We start from the raw sequence: 25,522 nt of genomic DNA, 5'->3' as shown, positions 1-25,522 counted from the left end.
TCGGCTGAAGCCGCACTTCAGGTTTCTGCCGCCAGAGCGCTCGAGAGCGCAGTGAGACAAAATGGCGACAGGAGCCGAGAAAGCGTATGTCGTGCTTGAAATGCACTCACATCAGTCAGTCATAACAGTGCAACTACACTTCAGGGCGAAGTTCAACAAAGATCCACCAACTGCTAATTCCATTCGGCGATGGTGTGCGCAGTTTAAAACTTCTGGATGCCTCTGTAAGGGGAAATCAACGGGTCGGCCTGCAGTGAGCGAAGAAACGGTTGAACGCGTGCGGGCAAGTTTCACGCGTAGCCCGCGGAAGTCGACGAATAAAGCAAGCAGGGAGCTAAACGTACCACAGCCGACGGTTTGGAAAATCTTACGAAAAAGGCTTAAGCAGAAGCATTTCTTAAACAGGAGATTGGAAAACCGATGGATCGGTCGTGGTGGAGATCATGATCAACGATGCTTTCGAACTCATTGATGGGGACATGCTGCGCCGAGTGTGGGAGGAACTTGATTATCGGCTTGATGTCTGCCGAATCACTAAAGGGGCACATATCGAACATTTGTGAATGCCTAAAAAAACTTTTTGAGTTTTTGTATGTGTGTGCAAAGCATTGTGAAAATATCTCAAATAATAAAGTTATTGTAGAGCTGTGATCGATTCAATCATTTGTAATAGCCCTGTATATCAAAGGAATAGCAAGCAAAATTAGGCCAGTAGCCTAACGTCTCTGTGCTTTCTAAAACACAGTAAATAACCGACCAATTTCTTCACAAATAGCGTAAATCGGATATAAACAAAGACATAGATGAATAAATATATTTCTAAGCATGCTGCTACCGTTTTTTCGTGTAACTGTGGAGTACTTATAGCTTGACGCGATCGATAGTAATCAGCCACTTTCACCTCCAGTAACTCATGTACTATTCTAGTTACATGCCTGTAATTTATACCAATTTAGGTTTACACTAATAGCTTTCTAAAGACACGTCGATCGACAAAATTGGATGAACCGTTTAGATTTTGGAAATTCGTTGCTGGGTGTTACATGTATAATTTATCGTCAGATACTAAACTTTATAAACTAATAAAGATGTTGACAATCTGATTACACCATCAGAATCGTCCTGCAAGTAATGTTAAGGTACATGTTTCTTTTTGTGGTATCATGATTCATCTGGCTACTATTAATTTCTATACGAACTGTGAAATGGCTGCCATTAAGGTTTCACAAAGTCCGCCATGTTTGGCACTGTCGGCATACAAGTCTCTTTCATCAACACAGCGTCACCATGGAGTTCCTAGCCACGTGGCCGATGGACCATGCACTGGCGCTACCCCTCATGCTCAGCTAACGTTCGGCACCACGTGACTGCTGCCGGGCCGCGGCCCGCCCAGAGGCCTCCGCGCCAACTCCGAACTTAGAATATTTCCAGGGCGTCACAACTCACCCGTTGCCTCACAGTCATCAGGAATTTCAATCACCGACTGCTGGGGCTGGCACAATGTTCTGATTATATAGATGTGATGGCAGCATTTGGTACCCTATATAGAGGGACAGAGTGGTTCATGCGCAGAAGGTAAGCCGGGCAGATCCTAACAGCTCCATATTGCTGTGGGACCAGGGCTAGCGAAATATACAGGCCCTGCTACGAACTCGTGACCACACTATTCGGCTTGTCCGCCACACTTCGCTAATGCTCGGCTCCGTGCAGCGCCCGCGGTAAATCAATATTTAATTGGAAAGATATCCTCTATAAGTCTTGATCTTGTCGTGTGCTATCGAGGACTTGCATGCATTTAAACAGGCAGTCAATAACTGTTAAATTCGTCTGAGACATCTGCTGCCACTCCTGAGACCTGTAGTATCACGTGCTGCGACGTACGCACCACGGCCTGCCTTTCTCGTGGGCCTCATCGCGGGACCGACCAACGTACCGTGGAGCGAGCGGCCGGCGCTACGTTTCAAACTTCCGCTCCCGCGCCCCTACAAACGTAAAGCCTACCTGTTTTCTTTCGCTCAATATTCAGAATCTGCCCCCTTGCCTTCTTAAGGGGCTCCGGAAAGGCTCAAAATCATGAAAAGTTCAATTTTTACTTTTTTGCGTTTTCTGAATCTGCAGACTATTACCTTTTAATAGATATATAATTTATTCTATTCCGAAGACTACAACTATTTTTAAATTTTTTTTGAAATGTGTTCTAAATGGGCGTGACCCACTGTGGCGCTGTTAAACTGCTGTCAAATGGTCCTATTATTAACGTCCGTGTTCATCAGGTACATTTTAGTGATGTGAGATAAAGTATGTGTTGTGGCTAACCTGTGATGGTTCAATATATATCGCTGGTGTGATTGTCGATTGTTTCATGTTTATTTACTCTGTCATTATCTCGAAAATATTCGTAATTAATTCTGTTTCTTGAGTCTCTGTTTTGTTGAAGTATAATAATGAGTAAAAGTAAAGTTATTAGAAATCCTCTGAAGGCTTTTAAGAAAAGGAGAAATGTAGGAAAGCCAAAGGTATGTGTTATTACTGTAAATAATAACATTCTAACATGGTACGAGCTTGCTTTAGATAAGGAACGCCTTCGGGCTGCAGACAGGGCTGTAAAGAGTCTAGAAATACAAGCAAGAGTAAACAGGAGGAGGAACAAGAGGAAGCTGGAGGAGGAGTTTGCAGAGGATGAAGATAATCCATCCTATGGACCTGGAATGCACTAAAAAGTTAATCCAATCTTTGTCGCTCGATTCCCAAAACTTTTATTTTCTCATACTAACTAATTACATGTTTTCTAAGGATCTTCCAAACATATTTGTTTCAAACTTTCAGTAAATGTTACACAGTACCTTCTGCATAATTTAACACAGCCTTTTTCCAAAAAAAACTGTATATTTTTGAATATATAAATAAAAAATTGCAAAAAAATGTGAATTTTCATTACAATTGAAAAAAATCATCTTTAATAACTGAACTAAAATTTTCTAAAATCCCTGTGTTAAGTTGTAGCCCATATTCCAATAAATAATTTGTAAAAAGTTCAATTTCCTACCTCAAATACTTTGTGAGGAAAGATGTAATTTATAAGCGTTATTTTAACATTGCAAGTATAGGGCGTTCCGGAGCCCCTTAAGTGCGTACACCTGGTCTCTTGTTACAACTGCTGCTTTTTTTCTAATTTCGGCCGGTTCTTTTAAGACAGAATCCCAGTACGATGGTATTTGACCCAAAACTTTTTTTTTTTTTCAAATTGAACATCGTCTAGAAAACGGGCATAAAATACAGCCATGGCCGATTTCTCAATTTCCACTTGTTTGGTATGTCGTGAACGCTTTGTTCAACGCTTGGCAACGGTGCGAATGGTTTGACCTGAGTAAGTGCTACCACATCCGTAGGGGACACCACACACGCCAGGAACTCGAAGACCCCTGTTGTCTTCAACAGGGCATAACATATCTCTTACCTTGGAGGCGGGCCAGAACACTCGTATCAGAGCAAGTCTCTTCAGCTCTATTCCTATCTTGCTAGTAGTTGCTCCACAGTACGAAAGGAATTCTGCAGCTGGCTCGGTCTCTTTCGCCAATTCAGGAGGCCTCTTCCGTCGGCGGCACTTGAAAACCTTACCAATTTTTCTCTTGCTGTAACGATTTGCTTTTAACACGTGTTTCAATTGCTGAAATTCATTCTCTAGATGGTCGACATCAAAAGTAAGTGTGCGTAGATTCCTGTACACTGAATAACAAAGGCGGCCTCCGGCTTTCCGTCCAACTAAAACGTTCAAGAACGCAAGCTTCCCATCCCTCTCCAACTAGACAGTAATTTTAATGCGGAGATGGACACCGTTCATGTGGTCGAAGAACCGCCGCAGTGCGTTTTCACCAAAGAGGCCATATCAAGTGGGTGTCGAGGGCGTCGTTAACATACCATAGGAAGCAAAATGGTTGCAACCTCACGAAGTTCAGAGCTTGCTCTTCGGAGTGCTCTACGAAAATGTTCGCGTTGGACGGGGACAGAGGCGGTCAGATGGCTGTGCCATCCGTCATCTTGTAATACTCATCGCGGTACAGAAAGTGTCGTTCAGGCATGGCGGAACGTCTTGATGATCTCAGGTGGAAACTGCTGGACCAAAAGTTCCAGCGTGAATTATCCGGCACTCCCGTAAAAGTGACACAACGTCCAGACTAGGCGCGACTCGTAATTAAAGGCTCTGAGGCGGAGCCGCCCCAAAATATATGTTAAAGTAAATTTCGCAAGAACGTATTACATAATTTAAATTATCAGGACGAATATCGCGTATTTCCCATTCCGATTAAAATAACGACGGTCAACGTTTTTGGAACTGTTTGTATCGATGGATGTTTTCCGAACGGTTAGTAGTGTTTAGGCTGCGCCTTGGAACGTCTGTAAGCTGCATGTAGTAGCGGTTTGGAGGCGTGGCTTCTACATAGTACTGCTCTTTATGGGCGAGCCGAAGGCTCAGAGCTTGCAGCCTAAGGGTGTCATACCAACCACCACACGTTTTTCACGTTCCACTATCTATGTAATAAAGGAATGTAGAGTGGCCGAAACTTCGCTATCCAATCTCTGTCTCTGCACATCTCTACTACGCTTCGATGCGTCATTAATCGACGTTTAGTATTATAGTTTTGATAATGCTTTACATAGTTGTTTTGTTTCTGCCATTGGCTATTTTATCCACATTTAGAATAAGTTTGCAAATATCCCGCCAGAGTGCACTACACTACAGTAACAGACTTACTGCCATCTAGCGAGAGTTTCATAAGTGGTTAGAGGACAAAGCGCGCGAAATTTGTCCCGTTACTTTACTTTCCTTGCTTGCTGATGCTGACTGCTTTTGTTGATACCGTGTGATATGAGCAAGTTTCTTTTTCGGAGTATATTTTGCAAGATTTTAGTGAGTTTTACTTGCTGGTGAATATCTGCGACATACCGCGAGTGTGAAACAAGCGCAATATGAATTCAGTGTGCAATTTAATAGGTAAAAACTTGGAACACGGCCATAGGATGAAAGTGAAAGAACTTGGTGCATCCAGACCCGCATTAAAGACTCTCCGAAACGCGTCTTTACATATGATTTGCTGCAAAGTGTCAGAAAATGTAATAATGACGTATAAAAACACCAACCAAAGATTTTAACTCGAAGTTAGCTTCTAATGATATTTAATACCTGATTATAGAAGATACAGTACGTAAAATTATGGGTAGAGAGTGATCTGCCCACCCCCTCCTCCTGAATTCTTAGTTGTTTATGTCAGACTAATCTGTAGCGTAACCCGAGGTCTATGTTGGCTCAGATCGATAAATGCCGCAGCCTTCCCCAGTATAGAAACCACGAGCCGCGCCTGGTCCAGACTATAATCATTATTTCATTTTGGCATATGTGTATTTTCCTGAGGGTCTCAACAAATGACGAAGTTAACAACGTGATATTTGCAGTGCCCCACTATAGGTGGCAATAACCCTACCAGATGGTTTGCCAGTCTGTAGGTGAGTGAACTGGTTGCACTAACTATAGACCTCAGGGGAAATTTTTTCTTGTGTATCTTCGACAATACGTAACGCCTGGGAGGTCTGGAAGCACAAAACACTGATTTCTCCGTCATTTCCTCTGGTATACCGGAGTCCTCTATTAACTTCCTTGTCTTTCTGACGATAGTGTGTGTTGGATGACGACTAATCTTCCGAAATGTATCATCTGCTGATAAATGCAGCTCCTTCAGATGGTATTCTTCGCTACTCAGTGTGGTGTCACCGCCAGACACCACACTTGTTAGGTGGTAGCTTTTAAATCGGCCGCGGTCCGCTAGTATACGACGGACCCGCGTGTCGCCACTGTCCGTGATGGCAGACCGAGCGCCGCCACACGGCAGGTCTAGAGACACTGACTAGCACTCGTCCCAGTTGTACAGCCGACTTTGCAAGGAACGGTTCACTGACAACTACGCTCTCATTTGCCGAGACGATAGTTAGCATAGCCTTCAGCTACATTTGCTACGACCTAGCAAGGCGCCGTATTCAATTGATATTGAGATTCTATTAATGTATCATCAAGAGCGATGTTCTATAAATGTGGATTAAAGTTAAGTATTCCAGAAGCTACGTACTTTTCTTTATAGCATTCATTACGTATCCTGTTTCAGACCTCACGCCAGCCTGCGTGAGTTTAAGCGCGTGCCTTTCGGCTTTCTCTCATTGTGTCTAGGCAGTCTTGTCTAGACACAACACTCAGAACTACAGTGGCATTTCTTTTATCAGCCGGCAAGACAATCATTCTCACGCAAGAAGCGTAAGCCATTCGTTTCTCCCGACTAATAGCTATCCACCCACCCTTCTTGCAGCGGTGTACCGTACGTCTCCAGAAGAGCGTGGCGTTCCAAAAGATTGGAAAAGGGCACAGGTCATCCCCGTTTATAAGAAGGGACGTCGAACAGATGTGCAGAACTATAGACCTATGTCTCTAACGTCGATCAGTTGTAGAACTTTGGAACACGTATTACGTTCGAGTATAATGACCTTCCTGGCGACAAGAAATTTATTCTGTATGAATCAGCATGGGTTCCGAAAAAGACGATCGTGTGAAACCCAGCTCGCGCTATTCGTCCACGGGACTCTGAGGGCCATAGACACGGGTTCCCAGGTATATGCCGTGTTTCTTGACTTCCGCAAGGCGTTTGATACAGTTCCCCACAGTCGTTTAATGAACAAAGTAAGAGCATATGGACTATCAGATCATTTGTGTGATTGTATTGCAGAGTTCCTAGATAACAGAACGCAGCATGTCATTCTCAATGGAGAGAAGTCTTCCGAAATAAGAGAGATTTCAGGTGTGCCGCAGGGTAGTGTCGTAGGACCGCTGCTATTCACAATATATATAAATGACCTTGTGGATAACATCGGAAGTTCACTGAGGCTTTTTGCGGATGATGCTGTAGTACATCGAGAGGTTGTAACAATGGAAAATTGTACTGAAATGCAGGAGGATCTGCAACGAATTGACGCATGGTGCAGGGAAAGGCAATTGAATCTCAATGTAGACAAGTGTAATGTGCTGCGAATACATAGAAAGAAAGATCCTTTGTCACTTAGCTACAATATAGCAGGTCAGCAAGTGGAAGCAGTTAATTCCATAAATTATCTGGGAGTACGCATTAGGAGTGATTTGAAATGGAATGATCATATAAAATCAGTCGTCGGTAAAGTAGATGCCGGACTGAGATTCACTGGAAGAATCCTAAGGATACGCAATCCGAAAACAAAGGAAGTAGGTTACAGTACACTTGTTCGACCACTGCTTGAACACTGCTCATCGGTGTGGGGTCCGTACCAGATAGGATTGATAGAAGAGATCGAGAAGATCCAACGGAGAGCGGCGCGCTTCGTTACAGGATCGTTTAGTATCGCGAAAGCGTTCTGGAGATGATAGATAAACTCCAGTGGAAGACTCTGCAGGAGAGACGCTCAGTAGCTCGGTACGGGCTTTTATTGAAGTTTCGAGAACATACCTTCACCGAGGATTCAAGCAGTATATTGCTCCCTCCTACGTATATCTCGCGAAGAGACCATGAGGATAAAATCAGAGAGATTAGAGCCCACACAGAGGCATAGCGACAATCTTTCTTTCCACGAACAATACGAGACTGAAATAGAAGGGAGAACCGATAGAGGTACTCAAAGTACCCTCTGCCACACACCGTCAGGTGGCTTTCGGAGTATGGATGTAGATGTAGATGTAAATACGGCTAGTAGTTATTCTGACGTCCTCAGCCGCGTCATGCGACAGATTCCTGATGCACTACTCTATTCCACCAACAATATTCAGTATTGGCAAATGTCGTGGTGCTGGAGAAAAGTTAAGGCCTTTACTCAGTGCAACAACAGAGCCGTCATCCAGTTCTTGGTTGGAAAGATGTGACTGTTATTGGACACCAGTTAAGCGGTGAGACTTGGAACATTGCTTGGTTCTCGTCTTGAACAAGCTTGCACGCTGTTGCGCTATCGTGGCTACGTCTACCCACTCCCAACAGAATGTCGACAAGGCTCGTTTTTGACGAGGAACATCTAGAGTCTTAATTCCAGCGTTTGAAGGACCTGTTCAGAGAAAATGGTTACAATAAGAGTAAAATTGCTGTAGCTCTCAAGTGCCACCGCCGAAAGATGCCTTCTGAATTGACGGAAGAGGCCAAGCCACCTGCATTCCTTCCATTCTGTCGAGCAACTACTAGCTAGATAGGACGCGTGCTCAAGAGACATATACTGAGACCAAAGTTCTGGCCCGTCACCAAGATAAGAGATATGTTACGTCCCGCTAAAGACAGCAAGAGTCTTCGAGAATATGGTGTCTCCTGTGAATGTGTAGCGTTTACAAAGGTCAAACCATTCGCAGTGTTGCCGAGCATGGTGGAAAGCATTCAGAACATATCAAACAAAGGGAACTTGAGAAATCAGCCGTGGCTGAACATTAACTAGAAAACAGGCATAAAATACAATTTGAAAAAACCGAGTTTTGACTCAAACACCATAATACTGGGAAACCGTTATCAAAGAAGCGGCCGAAATTATAATACACGGCAACATTTTAACAGAGAGCATTGGTACACTCGTAGGGCACAGGGGCGGGCTTTGGACGGGAGCGAAAGCAAAGACGGAGTTCTGACACTTGTAGGGACGCGGGACCTGCAGTTTCAAACGTGGCCTCGGTCGCTAGTGCCATGTGACGTCACTCGATCCCGCGGAGCTGCCCAACTTGCCTTCTTCTCACGCCTTACTCCATACTTATCTGGAAGGTTCCAAATTCTGCACTGTATTTATATAAGCTAGGGTGTCAGTTCGTCCCATTTTTCTAGAGACAGTTTTTTTTTTTTTTAAAAAAAAAAGATGTCGCACCGTTCCGAAAGTTTGTGGGGGACGCTCAAATAATGTCCCGATTCTTTTTATTCCGTTTTGGTGTAAGTATTTTACTCCATCAGATGTTTTATTTCCAATTAACTGTGCAGTTACGTAAGCTGGGAAGCGCCACTTGTACGAATTGTTACCAAACTTTGTTTACTGTTGTGGATACTACGTTCTACAATTAATTAAAGCTATGATGACTTTCAGCACTTTACTTCCTCTTTAACTCAGAAAGAACAATACAGCAATCAAAAAATTAATTAACAACGTAGCTTGTCCCCTTCTAGTCCGTCTTTTCGGTCCAGAGACACTTTGCACCACACCTACTTGCTTTCGCCGACACTCTATTAATGTTTTGCACTGTTGTAATACCAATTCTCGTTGTATTTTCGGTTGTTTGCTGTTAGCAGTCGTTATGGTATATACGTGACAATTTTAAATCCACGCAGTCACTATCGTTTCATCATACCAAAACGAAACGGCAATTTTAACAGTAATATAGAAAGTGAGGTTCCTCACTATACTGGTAGTGGAGAAATTGTAGAATACACGTGGTGAAAATCAAATGTGGACATGGTGGAAGTTCTGCCATTGTGAATCATTTTAAGACGAAAAACATCACATGGCTGTCCAACGAAAACTGAAAATAAAATTGTGAGTGATTACTACGTAAATTTAAAAACAGGAACTGAAATGAATAGGCAGTTGACAGAAGAAGAGTCGTAGTTTTCCTGCCACAGTGCAATGCATAACCATAGCTTTAAGTCATTGGATTCATTACAGCACTTGTACCAAAAGTTTACTGTCCTAATTTCACATGTGGACACACAAAATGTAATGCAGTCATTTTAAATGTTATTGCACCGTGTGAAGCTCAGCAGGTTTTAAACGAACTGAAAAGTGCTCGATTCCTTTCTGTAGTGATTGATACATCACATGAATTTCCTTGAGACAGAGAAGTTGCTGTCCATGCATCAGCACGGCTTTAGAAAGCAGCGCTCCTGCGAAACGAAACTCGCTCCTTTTTCACATGATATCTTGCGAACCATGGATGAAGGATATCAGACGGATGCCATATTCCTTGACTTCCGGAAAGCGTTTGACTCAGTGCCCCACTGCAGACTCCTAACTAAGGTACGAGTATATGGGATTGGTAACCAAATATGTGAGTGGCTCGAAGACTTCTTAAGTAATAGAACCCAGTACGTTGCCCTCAATGGTGAGTGTTTATCGGAGGTGATGTTATCATCTGGAGTGCCCCAGGGAAGTATGGTAGGTCCGCTTTTGTTTTCTATCTACATAAATGATCTTTTGGATCGGGTGGATAGCAGTGTGCGGCTGTTTGCTGATGATGCTGTGGTGTACGGGAAGGTGTCGTCGTTGAGTGACTGTAGGAGGATACAAGATGACTTGGACAGGATTTGTGATTGGTGTAAAGAATGCAGATGAATAGGAAAAAGAATCCCGTAATGTTTGAATACTCCATTAGTAGTGTAGCGCTTGACACAGTCACGTCGATTAAATATTTGGGCGTAACATTGCAGAGCGATATGAAGTGGGACAAGCATGTAATGGCAGTTGTGGGGAAGGCGGATAGTCGTCTTCGGTTCATTGGTAGACTTTTGGGAAGCTGTGGTTCATCTGTAAAGGAGACCGCTTATAAAACACTAAGACCTATTCTTGAGTACTGCTCGAGCGTTTGGGATCCCTATCAGGTCGGATTGAGGGAGGACATAGAAGCAATTCAGAGGCGGGCTGCCATATTTGTTACTGGTAGGTTTGATCATCACGCGAGTATTACGGAAATGCTTCAAGAACTCGGGTGGGAGTCTCTAGAGGAAAGGACGCGTTCTTTTCGTGAATCGCTACTGAGTAAAGTTAGAGAACCAACATTTGAGGCTGACTGCAGTACAATTTTACTGCCGCCAACTTATATTTCGCGGAAAGACCACAAAGATAAGAGAGATTAGAGCTCGTACAGAGGCATATAGGCAGTCATTTTTCCCTCGTTCTGTTTGGGAGTGGAACAGGGAGAGAAGATGCTAGTTGTGGTACGAGGTACCCTCCGCCACGCACCGTATGGTGGATTGCGGAGTATGTACGTAGATGTACATGTAGATGTAGATATGGATGTGAAGTTAATTTATCTCCTCGCCAGGTATTTTCACCCTAAAACTGGAATCATGGTGAAAGAGTTCGACTTGGTTAATTTGTCTGGAGACACTCCAGATCTACACAGAATTATGTGTTGGAAATTTTAAAGAAATGTAAACTTGAGGGAAAAGTCGTTGCAGTGTTGAAGACTAGACTAACACTAATTTTGGTGTTAAAGAATGGAAAGCACAAAACAATGTATTCTGTAAATTGCATCAGAAGACACTGAATAATATTGTAGATGTTCACTGCCCAGCACATGTAGTCCACATTTTTTTTTTTTTTTACAAACTGGCACAAACTGCTTATCCATCGACTGTCAATCAGTTGTGGACAAAATCTACCAGCGTTTCCACATATATACAGAAAGGGTTGGATCTCTGTCACTCTCTAAGTTTACTGAAACTGAATACAAAAACTGTACTCGGGCAAAAGGCAAGAACGTTCTGGATGCTACCAGTATTGGAAAGGATTATAACGATATTTCCTGCTTTAAAATACAATTTCATTAGCCTTGATAACTGCCTTGCTATTCTTAACCCCACTTTGAAAACTCTCTGTCTATTGTTTTTCGCGTTAGCCACCTAAAACCTTTCTACACAACAGTTAAATCTACTGAGACACTAGAAATCACAGTAGTAAAGGCGTATCAGGAAGTAAATTATTGAGGAAGTTACAGTGTATAAAGTCGGAAAAATTTCTCTCATCCTTTGTTCACAAGCAGCTAAGAAAGCTGGAAGAAGAGGGTGAAATTACTGTGAAAGAATTTCAGAATTCTGGTGACATCTTCTATGACTCTTGCATTGGGTATATTAATGAAAGGTTTTTATTTCTCTCACCTTGTAAAGTATTTCATTGGGTGATCATTCTAAAGGAGCGGCTATAGAGGTAGGACATTGACGACTGTTGTGCTTTTGTTAGAACTATTGTCCGAGCGGTTCTAGGCGCTTCACTCTGGAACCGCGCGACCGCTACGGTCACAGGTTCAAATCCTGCCTCGGGCATGGATGTGTGATGTCGTTAGGTTAGTTAGATTCAAGTAGTTCTAAGTTCTAGGGGACTGATGACCTCAGATGTTAAGTCCCATCGTGCTCCGAGCCATTTGAACCATTTTTAGAACTACTGTACCAAATTTTTCTGTTGACGAAGACTAACTCTTCGATGAACTTTCACATGTGCAGAACTTAATAAAAAGTGTATGAGGAGACAATGTAAGTGTTAGTGAAATGTGGTGTGGAGTTTTGCTTGGAAATTCCTGGGTCAGATGTTGTTGTGAAACGTGTGTTTTCCTGAGTGAACTCTTTGTGGTCAGATGTAAGAAAAAAAAAAGAGGATGAAAGATGAAACAGTGAAGGCCTTGCTCATTGTCTAGACACTTTAGTGGTGTATAATGTACTAACTTTCATGAAACAATATAATATCAAAAGGAAATGCACTTCTTGATAATGCACTTCTGTACTGCAACAATGCGGCAGAATAATCGTAAAAAGTTATTTGGATCATATCTGTGTGCATAATGTAAAGACAAACTATGTCCATTAAATTTTGTCAATACAGTTCTGTCCCGTTGTTTTCCCTTATTTTTCTCAGGTGTAATTCTAAAATTTGTTAAATGTCCCTTTGTTTAGTAATAAAGGAAACGGACACCTTAACATAAACAGTATACCGTGCCAGCTCCGGCAGTCAGTGATTTCAACTCCTGATGACGATGGCGGAACAGCTATCGAAAACTCGAGTGTTTTATTCGAAATGAATTGTAAACCAGGAAGGTTTTATTGAATCCAATTTTGACACATTTTTTCCGAGAAATATTTGAATATGTAAGCTACATATCGGCGGTGTCTGGCGTAGTTTTCTTCCAACTACTGTCCATAGTAACTCCTTCTGAATAATATAAATGAGTTCCAATGTTCTAAAATGTACTAAAATCAAATGATTTCCTAAAAACGCCGTTTTGTACAACGTACTTTCGGCGAGACAAAGTCGCAACTCCTGAAATTAGTCTCCTGTGGCCGCTATCCTGTGGAGGATGACGCATTTCAGTCCTGGGTCGGCGGGTAAATCACGAAAATCCGGCGATTAATGTCGCAGAGGACGGGGCCCGGCCTCCGGGCAGGTCTGAGAGACTAGATCCGACGGGTGGCTCCTGATCGTTAGTGGAAAACGACGGGTCCGAGATCGACGAGCTAGATTCGTCAAAAATATCGGCGGAATTGACCTGCGGCTCTGGCCCGTCGCAGAAATCCCCTCTTGTGTGGCCAGCTATTACGAAAGTAATACGATGGCCAGGGTGTTGGAGGCAAAACTGAGAGGCTCGTTAGATTCGAAACGTTCTTTACTTTTACGATGGCCCTCGTCATAATAAATCCCCTAGTAGAAATGCTGCATGTGTGTACTTTGCTCTGATACAATACAGGGTGATTCAAAAAGAATACCACGACTTCAGGAATTTAAAACTCTGCAACGACAAAAGGCAGAGCTAAGCACTATCTGTCGGCGAATTAAGGGAGCTATAAAGTTTCATTTAGTTGTACATTTGTTCGCCTGAGGCGCTGTTGACTAGGCGTCAGCGTCAGTTGATGCTAAGATGGCGACCGCTCAACAGAAAGCTTTTTGTGTTATTGAGTACGGCAGAAGTGAATCGACGACAGTTGTTCAGCGTGCATTTCGAACGAAGTATGGTGTTAAGCCTCCTGATAGGTGGTGTATTAAACATTGGTATAAACAGTTTACAGAGAATGGGTGTTTGTGCAAAGGGAAAAGTTCTGGACGGCCGAGAACGAGTGATGAAAATGTAGCACGCATCCAGCAAGCATTTGTTCGCAGCCCAGAAAAATCGACTCGCAGAGCTAGCAGAGAGCTGCAAATTCCACAATCAACTGTATGGAGAGTCCTACGAAAAAGGTTAGTTATGAAACCTTATCGTCTGAAATTGGTTCAAGCACTGTCTGCAGCTGATAAGATTAAAAGAATCGATTTCTGTGATTTTATCCTTGCTCAAATGGAAACAGATGAATCTTTCGTTTCAAAGATTGTGTTTAGTGATGAAGCAACTTTCCGCACTAACGGGAAAGTCAGCCGTCACAATGTCTGTATATGGGGCACTGAGAATCCGCGGGAAACAACTCAGTATGAACGTGACTCGACTAAGGTGAACGTTTTCTGTGCCATTTCAGCCAATAAAGTTTTTGGTTCCTTTTTCTTCGAAGGTGCTACTGTAACTGGACTACAGTATCTGGAGATGTTAGAGAATTGGCTGTTCCCTCAGCTCTATGGAGCGCCACCACATTGGCACTTATCTGTCCGTAACTACCTGAACGTCAACTACCCGAGGCGATGGATCGGCCGCCAGGCAGCCCGTGACAGAGCACTTCATCACTGGCCTCCAAGAAGCCCTGATCTTACCCCCTGCGATTTTTTCTTATGGGGGTATGTTAAGGATATGGTGTTTCGGCCACCTCTCCCAGCCACCATTGATGATTTGAAACGAGACATAACAGCAGCTATCCAAACTGTTACACCTGATATGCTACAGAGAGTGTGGAACGAGTTGGAGTATCGGGTTGATCTTGCTCGAGTGTCTGGAGGGGGCCATATTGAACATCTCTGAACTTGTTTTTGTGTGAAAAAAAACCTTTTTAAATACTCTTTGTAATGATGTATAACAGAAGGTTATATTATGTTTCTTTCATTAAATACACATTTTTAAAGTTGTGGTATTCTTTTTGAATCACCCTGTATTACACTTACAAAAATAGTCGATGTCAGACATCTCAAGAACCGTGAGTAATAGAGGAAAATGGTTTGCATATTACGAATCGGGATGGTTCAGTCGTCTCAGAAAGAGTGGAGGATACCTAAATATCCGCCAAGTGACTCAACGTGAGATGCCGGTGCCACTTTTCTGACTTGCAGAATCGTTGCGGATGTACCCGCCGATGGGGCAGCTCCTGCGGCAGTGTACCAAGCCGTACCGCGTACCTGGCAGCGACGTGGTGCTCGCGGAGGGCACCCTGGTGTTCGTGCCGGTGCTGGCGCTCCACAGGGACCACCGCCTCTTCCCGGAGCCGCTGCGCTTCAACCCGGACCGCTTCGCCGCTGGCGAGCTCCAGGGGTCCCCACTGGCCACCACCTACCTGCCTTTCGGCGCGGGACCGCGCAACTGCCCCGGTGAGTGCGGCGATCGGCTTGCCGCGCCGCTGTGACCACTCATTCGGATATTTTGCTGCAGCTGTGATTATGGGTCAACGGGAGCAGTAATTCTTACAAGGAGGCTACACGACATTCGGATTTTTCTAATTTTTTTATACAATGTGCACTAAAATTCCTCTTACAAAGGATTGCAGAGATGACTGAGCACACAACATTTTGAAGTAAACTCCCTCGCCGGCCGGTGTGACCGAGCGGTTCTAGGCGCTTCAGTCTGGAACCGCGCGACCGCTACGGTCGAAGGTTCGTATCGTGCCTCGGGCATGGATGTGTGTGATGTTCTTAGGTTAGTTAGGTTTAAGTAGTTCTAACTTCTAGGGGACTGATGACCTCAGAAGTTAAGTCCCATAGTGCTCAGAGCCATTTGGACCATAACACATTATTTTCTCATTCCCTTAGAGAGCTGCTTTCCATTAGAACGTTCTAAAACAGGGCATTAGCAGTAAAAGTGGGATAAGGATGCCATCTAGAAGGAAACGGGAATTACATCAAAATATTAAAAATAGTCACATACAAGCGACCTTCGGATTTTTCTAATATTTTATACAATGTGCACTAAAATTCCTCTTACAAAGGATTGCAGAGATGACTGAGTACACAACATTTTGAAGTAAACTCCCTCGCCGGCCGGTGTGGCCGAGCGGTTCTAGGCGCTTCAGTCTGGAACCGCGCGACCGCTACGGTCAAAGGTTCGAATCATGCCTCGGGCATGGATGTGTGTGATGTTCTTAGGTTAGTTAGGTTTAAGTAGTTCTAAGTTCTAGGGGACTGACGACCTCAGAAGTTAAGTCCCATAGTGCTCAGAGCCATTTGGACCTTAACACATTATTTTCTCATTCCCTTAGAGAGCTGCTTTCCATTAGAACGTTCTAAAACAGGGCATTAGCAGTAAAAGTGGGATAAGGATGCCATCTAGAAGGAAACGGGAATTATATCAAAATATTAAAAGTAGTCACATACAAACTACAATAGCCATTTACAAACAGTATTGGAAGGTGCTTAAAAATGTTACTAAGAAGGCAAAAAGTATGTGGCACGCAAATAGAATAGCTAATACACTGGATAAAGTTAAAACCATATGGTCAGTTGTGAAGGAAATGTCTGGTCAGCAGCACGAGGTTGACAATATAAATTCATTTCGTAGTAAAAATATTTCTATTACTAATAAGTCAGATATATGTACAGTATTTAAGGAAACCACACCGTAGTTCAGGTAGAAAAAAATCGATTATCGGCTTTCATAATATTTCGATAGATTAAGGGTTTATTTAAGTACACTGAAAAGGATTTTGCTGAAAAATGTTCTGAGCATTTAAAGAGCATTTTCCTACCACGTGTGTTTGTGTTCCACGCCCACTTTTCTGTCACCCACTGTCAACCCACCCACTGTCAACTCTAAGCCATATGGAGATGCCATTATTAGCAAAATAGAATGTGTAGGCCATGTTAAAAAACGTTTGGGAACAAGGCTGAGAAAACTAACTGTTGATATGAGAGGAAAAAAATTAGAAGATGGAAAATTGTTGACCGGACAGGGTCGGTTAACTAAAACTGAAATAGAAAACTTGCAGGTATATATACTATGGGCAGGCAGTTAGGAGAAATAAAGAAAATCTGGAGGCAATGAAGTGAGATGTTTGGGCCATATTCTTCCATAAGTCCTCTACTGATGATAAGCCATGTCATGGATTGCATCCATCAGGAGAAAATTCGTCGTGCATATACAATAGGGCTCAGGCAACTGGAGAATCTTATTCTCACCAGCATTCTCTTCCTGCTGCTGTTATTACAGCAATTAAACCTATTTTCAGAGACTTGGCTCATCCTGACCTTCTAAGGAAATGCCAGCATGGGCAGACACACATCCCAAATAAATGTTTCAACAGCTTAATTTGGAACCGCCTTCCTAAAACTGTATTTGTAGGTATGCATACAACGAAACTAGGAGTTCATGATGCTGTTATTACATTCGGTTGTGGTAATATTGGAAAGTGTTGGGTACTGAAAAAGCTGGGAATTAATCCTGGTGAAAATATGATCACTGGGCTGAAAATTGTGATAAAATGAGGATAGCCGATGCAGACAGGTCTGCATCTAATATGACCAAGAAAGCAAGACAAACATCCAGGAAGATGAAAAAGAAGCTTGAAGACCTGCTAGAGGCCGAAGAAGGGCCATCATATGCAGCAGGACAGTTTTAATTAACTGTAAGTAAGAAATTTCAGAAGTTTTTACTTTAAAGTCATTTCCCGAAAACTACAATTTTCAGTACTTATGACCCATTATATCAGAAGCTATCATAGATAAATGAATGAAATTTTCAGAGACTCGGCATAACATGAAAATCCACCTCTGATACTACATTCATCAATATTTACCCATTAGGAAGTTCACAAAAAATATTTTCTGCAGAAAAAACTTAATATTTTTTGTTAATAAATTTAAAAAGTATTTCTTAAAAACGATAAAATGGATAAAGTAGATTTTTAGTACAGTTGACTCTATTAGCAACATGTAACATACATAAAAATATTAAGGTCCTGCATCAAATAGTTTTTTTCAGAAATGGGTCAAATACTTGCCTAAATTAACATTGGTTAGATAGGCAAGGTGTGGTTCCCTACAATCATTTTCTGAACATTGCTACTGAATTAAATAAAAATTTAGTTTCTACAGGGAATCTTATAACTTTCTTGGCAAATGACTTTCCGAGATTGATGTCTGAAATACTCCTCTGTGATACTGACAAGGGGGAGATTGAGTCAATAATTAAATCACTGAAGACTGGGGCCTCTCGTGGATATGATGGAGTGCCTAGCAGAATAAGAATATTAAAGTACTGTGCTGTACATATTATCCCTGTACTTAGCCATATTTGTAATTTTTCCATTACGAATGGTCAGTTTCCTGAGCAATTAAAGTACTCAGTAGTAAACCCGCATTATAAAAAGGGAGAAAGGGACATGTAGACAATTTTAGACCTATTTCTATGCCATCAGTGTCTGCTAAAGTTACTGAAAAGGCTGTGGAGGATAATTGATCATTTTATATCACATAATTTGCTTTCAAATGTACAGTTCGGCTTTAGAAGTACTTTAACAACTGAAAATGCTATATTATCTATTCTCTGTGAGGTACTGGATGGATTAAACAAAAGGTTTCGAACGCTAGACATATTCTTTGATTTAACTAAGACGTTTGATTGTTTTGATCACAAAATATTGCTCGAGAATTTGGACCACTATGGAATACAGGGAGTAGCTCACAACTGGTTCACCTCTTACTTTAAGAACAGACAGCAAAAGGTCATTATTCACAGTTTTGAGAATGGTTGTCATGTGGGGTCTGAGTGGGGTACTGTCAAATGGGGGGTGGGAGGCGGGGGTGCACCAGGTATTGTTGAGGCCACTCCTGTTCCTTAGTTATATAAATGATATAATCTCTAGTAGCACAGGTAATGCTAAAATATTTCTGGTTGCTGATATTGTTTGTTCGTAGGAAAGGATGTTGTGTGTAACATTGGCTCTGTTTCAAATGGTGCAGTTCATGCCATAAGTTCATGGCTTGTAGAAAACAAACTAACACTAAATCGCAGTAAGACTCAGTTTTACAGTTTCTAACATACAATTCAACAAAACTCGACGTTTTAATTTCACAGAATGGGCATATTAGTGAAACAGAACAGTTAAAATTTATAGGTGTTGGGATAAATAGTAAACTGTCGTGGAAAGCCCACGTTCAGGATCTTGTTCAAAGACTTAATGTTGCCATTTTTACCATTCGAACAGCATCTGAAGTAAGTGATCGTTCGACACGAAAAGCAGTCTACTTTGCTTATTTTCATTCGCTTATGTCATATGGTTTTATATGTTGGGGTAATTCTTCCCATTCTCAAAGGGTATTTTTCGCTCAGAAATGGGAAGTTCAGGCAATAAGTGGTGTGAGTTCGCGAACCTTTCTCGACCCCTGTACAATAGTCTGGGTATACTGACATTGGCCTCTCAATCATCATCGTTGTCTGTGGGCCTTTGTCCCACTTCAACGCGGGATTGGCCTTGTTACTACGGATTTGACGATGTTGGTGTCAGAGGGTGGGCGGATGCCCTTCCTGTCCCCACCCTGTACCCCCTGGAATGAAATCCGTGTACCCCAGCTGTCTGTGTCAAGTGTAAGCCATTAAATAGTGCGAACGTTTCCAAAAATCTGCGAGTCGTGTAACTGAGGCGGGACTTGGGGACCAGCCCGGTATTCACCTAGTGCGATGTGTAAAACCGCCCAAAAACCACATCCAGGCTGACTGGCACATTGGACCTCGTCGTTACTCCGCCAGGCGGATTCGATCTGGGGCCGGCGCGCCTACCCGATTCCAGGAATTTGGTCCTACGGAACTAGATGTGTAAATAAAAATAACTAAAACTTGTAACGTCATACTAGTCGGCTTGGCCGCCACACTTCGCGAACGCTCGGCTCCGTGCTGGGCCGACGGGACATCAATATGTAACTGAGAATATTCCTAGTAAAGATCTTAATTTTTCCGTATGCTATCGACACTTGCATGCATTTAAACGTACGATAAAGGATTATTAAATTCGTCCGAAACAGATTTTGTATCAATGTGCGGGCAGGTACTCTGGATGGTTATGTGACTGTCGTACATGCTTCCAACCAAGCTCATGGGCCTAAACTGCTTGATGGGAATGTTGTTGGTGCTGTGCCATTGTACGTCCATCAAGACATTTGGCTTCACCATGACTGCGCATTCGTTCACTGTCCCAGTCATGTTCAGGAACTTCTGGACCAATGATTTAGGCACAGACAGATAGGTCAGGGTGGTCTAATTGCGTGGTCTCTACGGTCAACTGATTTGACTCCATTGGACTCTTTCCCCTGGAGTCGAATGCAGAGTTTGGTTTATGAGACTCCTGCAGAGACAGAAGAAGATCTGGTTCCACGAGTTGTGGTCGCTGTTGGACAGATTGGAGAGACACCAGGTGTGGTAGAGGTGTGTACCACATCATCATTCGTAGGTAAAATTCGCACATCGAACTTGGCGGTTGCCAAATCGAATCTTACTTGTAGTGGATCAGAAAGCTAACCCTCATTTGAAGAAGACAAGAACGGTTTAGCTGTATACAACGGAGTTTGTGAAAACTTATTAAGTTTCCTGTTTGTTTCTTTGTTTACGAATGAGTGGAACTGTAAAACAACTTGCGACCGAACCGCCGAATCTTTCCATCAGTAAATGGGGTATGTTCTCAACTGACTCGGTTGTTTTAACCCCCTCCACTGACGGAATGACCCGCTTCCTAATTCCGTATGTATAAAACCAATACGGACTTGTAGCTGTCACGCCTTTGCGCTTACTGCTACGTATTTTAACTGTAAATAGCTCAGTCCTAATGGTAAGAGGTAGTAGTGAATTCACGTTGTTAATATTTGAATACAGCACAGCTGCCACAAGCTCAGCTCACTTTTACTCCACTCCTTCCCTCGCCATTGAACCACATTAACTAGGTGCTACGTGGACCTTGCTAAATTCACTTGCGTATACATTTTTGACCGTTACTCGCCAGTATTTACCTAATGATTAGTACACTCCTAACCGGACTATTTCCCTAAGAGCTGTGATGATTGAACGGGTTCGATCCACGGCCTACAGTGCCCTACAGTTCACACGGTAACACTGCCTACCTGACCCACTTAACTTGGTAGTGAGCTTATGTATCCAATCACCACTGCTAGCAGCAGTGGATAATCCTATCAGCACGACGAGAGCAGCAGACTTACCGTCGAATCCTTCTGAAAATACTTATAACTACGGTCGCCAGCTCTGAAGGAGCAAGAGAATAAATCATTTCAGTTCCGTTACAAACTAGTGGATCAGGACTAGTAAATTGCTTATAAAAGTGGTCGCGTTACCAAGATGTTTTCAAATGGTTGTAGAACGAAAACTATACGTTTCCGGATATGGATTCCAGTTTAAAATATTATTTACTCAGTCCCCTCTACAAGTCCTCGAAGTCTGTAAGGGGAAGTTCAGAATGAAATCTGTCACCCAAGCTGTCGACGCACTCTCAAAAATTCTGGAGAAAATCGACGTTGAAATTCTCTGAGCGACTGTAATTCGCTGAAGTTTGGTCGATTTCTCGATGGGTATTGTAGCTCTGTGGTATAATGCTAGACTGCTGTGTGGCTGACCTTGGTTTGAGTCCTGGCCATTTCAAATTTGTGGTTGGTTGGTTGGTTTGGGGAAGGAGACCAGACAGCGTGGTCATCGGTCTCATCGGATTAGGGAAGGAAGTCGGCCGTGCCCTTTCAGAGGAACCATCCCGGCATTTGTCTGGAGTGATTTAGGGAAATCACGGAAAACCTAAATCAGGATGGCCGGACGCGGGATTGAACCGTCGTGCTCCCGAATGCGAGTTCAGTGTCTAACCACTGCGCCACCTCGCTCGGTGTTCAAATTTGTGAACGAAGGGGCTTGTTCTATGAGCATTTCCGTGAAGCATAAAAGAAAAGGTAGCGTTTCGAGATTGGTAATCGCTGAATGTTGAATCGAGTCTCGTTTCTGCTTTTTTTTTAAATTGAATCCGGACTGCCGTCATGGCAGCCGAGAGTTCTATCATTCTGCCACAGAACCACATGCCCATCGAACAATCTACCTAACTATAGTGAAATACAGTCGCTCACAGAACTTCAAATTTGATTTCCTCGAGAATTTTAAGCACGGACTTGCTTTGGCTGACTTCAGGGATACAAAAGGTCACATTTAAAACTTCTTCACCCTAATACAAGCAGGTATTTATACATTTACTGCCAATTTAATAAAGTTGACAGGTAAATGGAAATGGCGTGTGGCTAGGGCCTCCCGTCGCCTGGTGGAAGTCTTTCGAGTTGACGCCACTTCAGCGACTTGCGTGTCGATGGGGATGAAATGATGATGATAAGGACAACACAACACAAAGTCCATGAGCGGAAAAATCTCCGACCCAGCCAGGAATCGAATCCAGGCCTTTAGGTATGACATTCCGTAGCGCTGACCACTCAGCTACCAAGGGCGGACAATTAACAGCTCCTGAAATATCATTAGTTGGAATCTTCTTTGACTTACAGCATTCGATTTTGTCGATCATAATTTTTTATTGGGTAAGTTGTTTATGGAACACATAGTTCAGTACGTGCATGATTTAGTTATTATTTAACCACTTAACTGCTAGCGAAGTATATATCCAGTGCTAACGACATATATATGCGATAGAAACTGAACGTGTCAGGAGTTATTTTGTTGGTAAACGCACACTATAAAATACCTGTTGTAAGCGAACAATTGGTACCCAAGTCCATCAATAACAAATCCAGTAGGTACAGTTCGTACGAGCAGGCATTGCATTTTTTTCTGTGCACCGATTGAAGACATTCTGTGTGCGGAATGCAGCAGTAGTCAGCTATCATGCTGGCATCCCATATGACCTGGTACTCCTGTTCAGTTTTTATTTTATGGAACTGTCCTTAAGCACAACACCTACATTTTCTATAAAATAGCTGATGCGGGAGTCCATGAAGTGCAGCATCAAGCTCATTGAGGCATCCAGTGCTTTGAAGCTATCCGGCGTGTTTCTTACTAATTCTCTTAATCAAGGTCTTTTGAGTAGCCAAGAAACTTATTGACAACATTTTTAAAGGATATTCAAGATGATTTTCCAACTTCATTCGTTTTGTCTTCAAATGATTCAGATTTGGTTTCCGAATGTCAGGACTGACGAAAATCTCTTTTCGTCTTAGCTTCTGACATCCGCGGTCACGTACTTGCCACATACTTAAAAGTCACACTGTATTCTGGTGGGCTTTAATTACTCATTTAATGATGCGAAGTTCTACGTAAATTGGAGGCAGAGATTGTATTTTCCAGCTTTGAATCGAGTAGTACGGTTTTCCCTCCAACATTCGGCATTCTAACTGGTCAGGTTCTTTGAGACCAGTGCTTATCTTTTGAGGGACTGGCCCATTTGCATAGGAAGCAGGGATCCTTCCTCACAACTTGAACGCAGTCGATACGGTCCCCATGACTTGTCCTGATCCCCACCCCGCACGCCGAAGTACACAAAATACGATTCTTTGACAAAGTCTGATATTGTCTGCTGCTGCTTTTTTCACTACAACTTTGCCACAGGTGCATTAGAAATGATCTCTTGCCTCTTGAAGGCATGAAATTCACAAAAGTAGATTTATCATTCACTGCTGAAGTTTGCGAGAAAAACGATATGTAGAACTAACATATAAACATCAACATCACACTTCACCGAGATATGTAGGTACATGTATTATTGACTATAAAGTCATACATCTTTTTGTTGCAGGTTACATACTAAACTTTCAGAAAACGCCACCTGTGACGGAACAACTCCTAAGCGCTTATGCTTAGGAACAACTTCAATTGCAAAGAACACACAGAAAATGGTGTGTGGAAGGCGAACCAAAGACTGCTTATTTTGACAAAACATTTAGGCAATGCGACAGTTCTACTAAAGAGACTGCCTACACTACCCTTCACCGTCTTCTTTTAGAGTATTGCTGCGCGGCATGGGATCCTTAACAAATAGGATTAACGGAGTACTTCGAGAAAATTCAAAGTACAGCACGTCTTGTATTATCGAGAAATAGGAGAGAGAGTGTCGCGGACATGATTTGGGGAGAACATCATTGAAACAAAGGCGTTTCTCGTTGCGGCAGGATCTTCTCACGAAATTCCAATCACCAACTTTCTCCTTAGAATGTGAAAATTGACGACAAACTACAAAGCATCAAAATAAAATAAGGGAGGTGAGAGCTCGCACGGAAATACATAGGCGTTCGCTTTTTTTTCCGCGCGCTGTTCGAGAGTGGAATAATAGAGAATTATTGTGAAGTTGGTTCTATGAACCCTCCGCCAGGCACTTAAATATGATTTGCAGAGTATCCATGTAGATTTAGACTTAGATGCTTTCGTGGAGTAAACTGTCGCTACTTATTGTTGTTATGCAGAAGTGACAATTTTAATAAACACCATCGCTCTTTGTTCACTACTTGTAATGTTATCTGCTAAAATTCTTGACTGATTTGTAAGAAGTGAACTCTGGCAGCGGACTATGCTTCTTACACTAACAAGGAGCGGATCTTAGTCAGCAAGTCACTTCCTATAATAACAACCATACCACAACAAAGGTCAAAAATTAATTATGATTTGTAGTGTTGCTCACGCTGCTAAATATTGCATTTTCGGGCAACAACAGAGTTATATTATGTGGCAGGTGTCATTAGAGCACAGTTAATAAAGTCATTTCATGAAATAATGGATAACTAGGCACTCATCTTTTCGTGTTTCCCACGCTGGTCTCGTTGTGAACTCATGGCTCAATCGTCGAAAATCTAGGTAGTGATGATTCCAAGCTCGGATGCAAAGAGGCCTAGGTGTTAATCTGCGATATTCAAAAGTTTTATAGATGTGTTTCACAAACCATTCTTGAAGATTAAATCTTTGAAAGTTAGCACAATGGTGATGTAAAAAAGTAATCAGCACTCCTAATTTAAGTTACACTTCTTTTTTTATTACTTTTGTTGCAATATCACGTAACTCACAAAACATCACTGCACAATATAAAACATACTTGAAAATATCTTCCTCACTGTTAAAGTTCAAATTTTATAAACTGACTACAATTTGCGTCTTTTCAACATGACGTCCAAGACTTGACTCTCTAATAACCGCTTACGCGCCCAAAAATCAGAGTTACAAATACGTCAAAGGTCATAGTGACAAAAGAGAGAATTCACATAAGAATAATAACATTGCAATATAAACATATCGATGTATCAAAGTACCTCTACATTATTGAAATCAAATCTGAAGCCGGCCGGAGTGGCCGTGCGGTTCTAGGTGCTACAGTCTGGAACCGAGCGACCGCTACAGTAGCAGGTTCGAATCCTGCCTCGGGCATGGATGTGTGTGATGTCCTTAGGTTGGTTAGGTTTAATTAGTTCTAAGTTGTAGGCGACTGATGACCTCAGAAGTTAAGTCGCATAGTGCTCAGAGCCATTTGAACCCTTTTTTTTTTCAAATCTGAATGTTGCCTCATAAATATGTTAACTACTTTACGGAAACACAGTAGATTATTGCTGGTATCTAGAGGTTGAGGTGAGGTGCCGTAATGGTTACGTAATTCAAGTACCACTACACTATACTGTTTTACACTGAGTGGAATTAGAGCAGCAATCGCCT

At 42.4% G+C, this 25,522-nt stretch overlaps 1 protein-coding gene across 1 annotated transcript in view; it reads left to right on the top strand.

The window, feature by feature from the left end:
* LOC126162984 (cytochrome P450 6k1-like) overlaps nucleotides 1–25,522 on the top strand; it is a 121,417-nt gene that overhangs the window by 89,995 nt on the left and 5,900 nt on the right. The window contains exon 5 of the mRNA XM_049919840.1: nucleotides 14,974–15,228. Within this exon, the coding sequence (XP_049775797.1) occupies nucleotides 14,974–15,228 (255 nt within the window). The remainder of the gene's footprint in view (nucleotides 1–14,973; nucleotides 15,229–25,522) is intronic.

Source organism: Schistocerca cancellata, chromosome 2 (assembly GCF_023864275.1).
Source record: "Schistocerca cancellata isolate TAMUIC-IGC-003103 chromosome 2, iqSchCanc2.1, whole genome shotgun sequence".
Taxonomy (NCBI): Eukaryota; Metazoa; Arthropoda; class Insecta; order Orthoptera; family Acrididae; genus Schistocerca; species Schistocerca cancellata.
This window is presented reverse-complemented; position numbering and strand designations above follow the sequence as displayed.